Source organism: Egretta garzetta, unplaced genomic scaffold, assembly GCF_000687185.1.
Source record: "Egretta garzetta isolate BGI_Z169 unplaced genomic scaffold, ASM68718v1 scaffold746, whole genome shotgun sequence".
NCBI lineage: Eukaryota > Metazoa > Chordata > Aves > Pelecaniformes > Ardeidae > Egretta > Egretta garzetta.
This window is the reverse complement of record NW_009260010.1, coordinates 3163-4979: the sequence shown is the minus strand read 5'-3', so window position 1 is coordinate 4979 and position 1817 is coordinate 3163. Positions and strand designations below refer to the sequence as shown.

Genomic DNA, 1817 nt, shown 5'->3' with positions numbered 1-1817 from the left:
ACGCCCCCCGGGCCCCCCCCCCCCCCCAAGCCACCCAGAAGCCTCAAATCCTCTGTGACTTTCCCAAACCCTTCTGGGACCCCCAAAGATCCTCAAGGACCATATGGGAACCTTGCATGTTCCCTCTTGACCTTTCAGGGACTTCAGCCCCCCCCGCCCTTACCCCAGGACCTTCTGGGACTCCCAACTATCCCAGGAACCCTCTGGGACATCTGGGACCCCCCCAGGGGACTTCAGGGACCCCTGAAGAGGCCCTTCGGTGCCTTCCTAAAGTCCTCAAGGACCTTATGGGGACTTCAAGGCCTCTCCAGGAACCCTCTGGAACTTCTGGGACCCACCAGGGGACATCAGGCCCCTCCCAGCCCCTTTGGGCTCCTGGTGTTGCCCCAACCTGGACATCGATGGCGGTGATGTCCTCAACCACACGCTTCATGACGGCACGAACATTGCGGGGCTCGACGGTGCCCAACCAGTCTCGTGTCTCCACGCCCTTACTAAGCATCTGTGCTACCGCAGCACCCTGGACCTGCACGTAGTGGTCGAGCAGGCGCTGTGCAGCCCCCCGTGCCTCTGCGCACAGTGCTGGTCCTGGTGTCACCGCCGGGCCCGTGTCCTGGGGGTGCAAGGGACATGGAGATGTGTAGAGACATGTAGGAACAACCCCCACCCCTCCCATCACCACTGGCCCTATGGCCTGGGGATACAAGGGACGTGGGGACATGTGGGGATGCCTCCCATGCCTCCACCATCTGATGTCCTGGGGGCACAGGGACATCAGGGGACACATGGGATGCTCTCCAGTCCACCCCACCTGCAGCAGCATCACTGCCATCCTCATATCCTTGGGGCATCTGGGGGGACTTGGGGACATGCAGAAGCCCCCTGGGGACACAGTGAGGTGCCCTTGGGGACATCTGGGAGACACTGGCAAAGGTAAGGACCCTTCTGCCTTCATGTGCACTGCCATCCCCAGGGTCATATCCTGGATGGACATGGGGTGACAGCAGGGCACAGGGAGGTACCTGGGGACATTCTGGGGCACACAGACCCCCATACCTCCACACACACCATCGTCCCCACCACCACATCCTGGGTGGACACAGAACCACAGAGGAACTCGGGGCCATTTGGGACCCCCTTGGGGCCATTTTGGGAACAATCAGACCGCTTTGGGTCCACTCAGGGATGTTTTGGGGGACGCAGGCAGAAGGAAGATCCCCATGCCTCCATGCACACCATGGCACCCACCGCTGTGTCCTGAATGGATGCTGGGACAAAGGCATTTTGTGACATCTTGGAGACATTCAGGGTCCCCTTAGGGCCATTTTGGGGCCAACTGGGGCAGTCTTGGGGGCTCACCTGGGGGGGAAACTGCTCGTCGGTGAGAGTGAGGATGTAGCTGATGGTGGTGGCCTCATAGTCCAGACAGAGGCGGGTGAGGAGCAGCAGCAGGGCTGGGGGTGCCGCAGGGGCCCCCCGCTCAGCCGGGCCATCAGCGAAGCCTCGGGCGGTGCGGCAGAGCCAGCGCACGAAGGCCACCACCAGCCCTTCGCGCACTGCCTCCACGCAGAACTCCCCCTGCAACCAAAAATAGGGGGTTACATCCCAAAAATACCACCCTTAGGCCCCCAGACTACCCTGTACAAGCTCCAAACCCACCCCAGTGACCCCTCGAACTGCCCCATGCCACCCTGCACCACTCCACAGCCCACCTTGAAGTAGGGCAGGCTGGCGAAGGCGACATCCTTGGCGGTGAAGAGCTGCACGTAAGCCAGGACGGCCTTGAGCTGGCCAAGGACAGAGGAGGGTGTGGCCAG

The 1817-nt window shown here is 61.9% G+C and overlaps 1 protein-coding gene across 1 annotated transcript in view; it reads right to left on the bottom strand.

Moving 5' to 3' along the window:
- VPS51 (VPS51 subunit of GARP complex) overlaps positions 1-1817 on the bottom strand; it is a gene marked incomplete at its 5' end in the record, with an annotated part of 5846 nt that overhangs the window by 1859 nt on the left and 2170 nt on the right. The window contains 3 exons of the mRNA XM_035896072.1: positions 347-613; positions 1360-1578; positions 1713-1817. Of these exons, the coding sequence (XP_035751965.1) occupies positions 347-613; positions 1360-1578; positions 1713-1817 (591 nt within the window). The remainder of the gene's footprint in view (positions 1-346; positions 614-1359; positions 1579-1712) is intronic.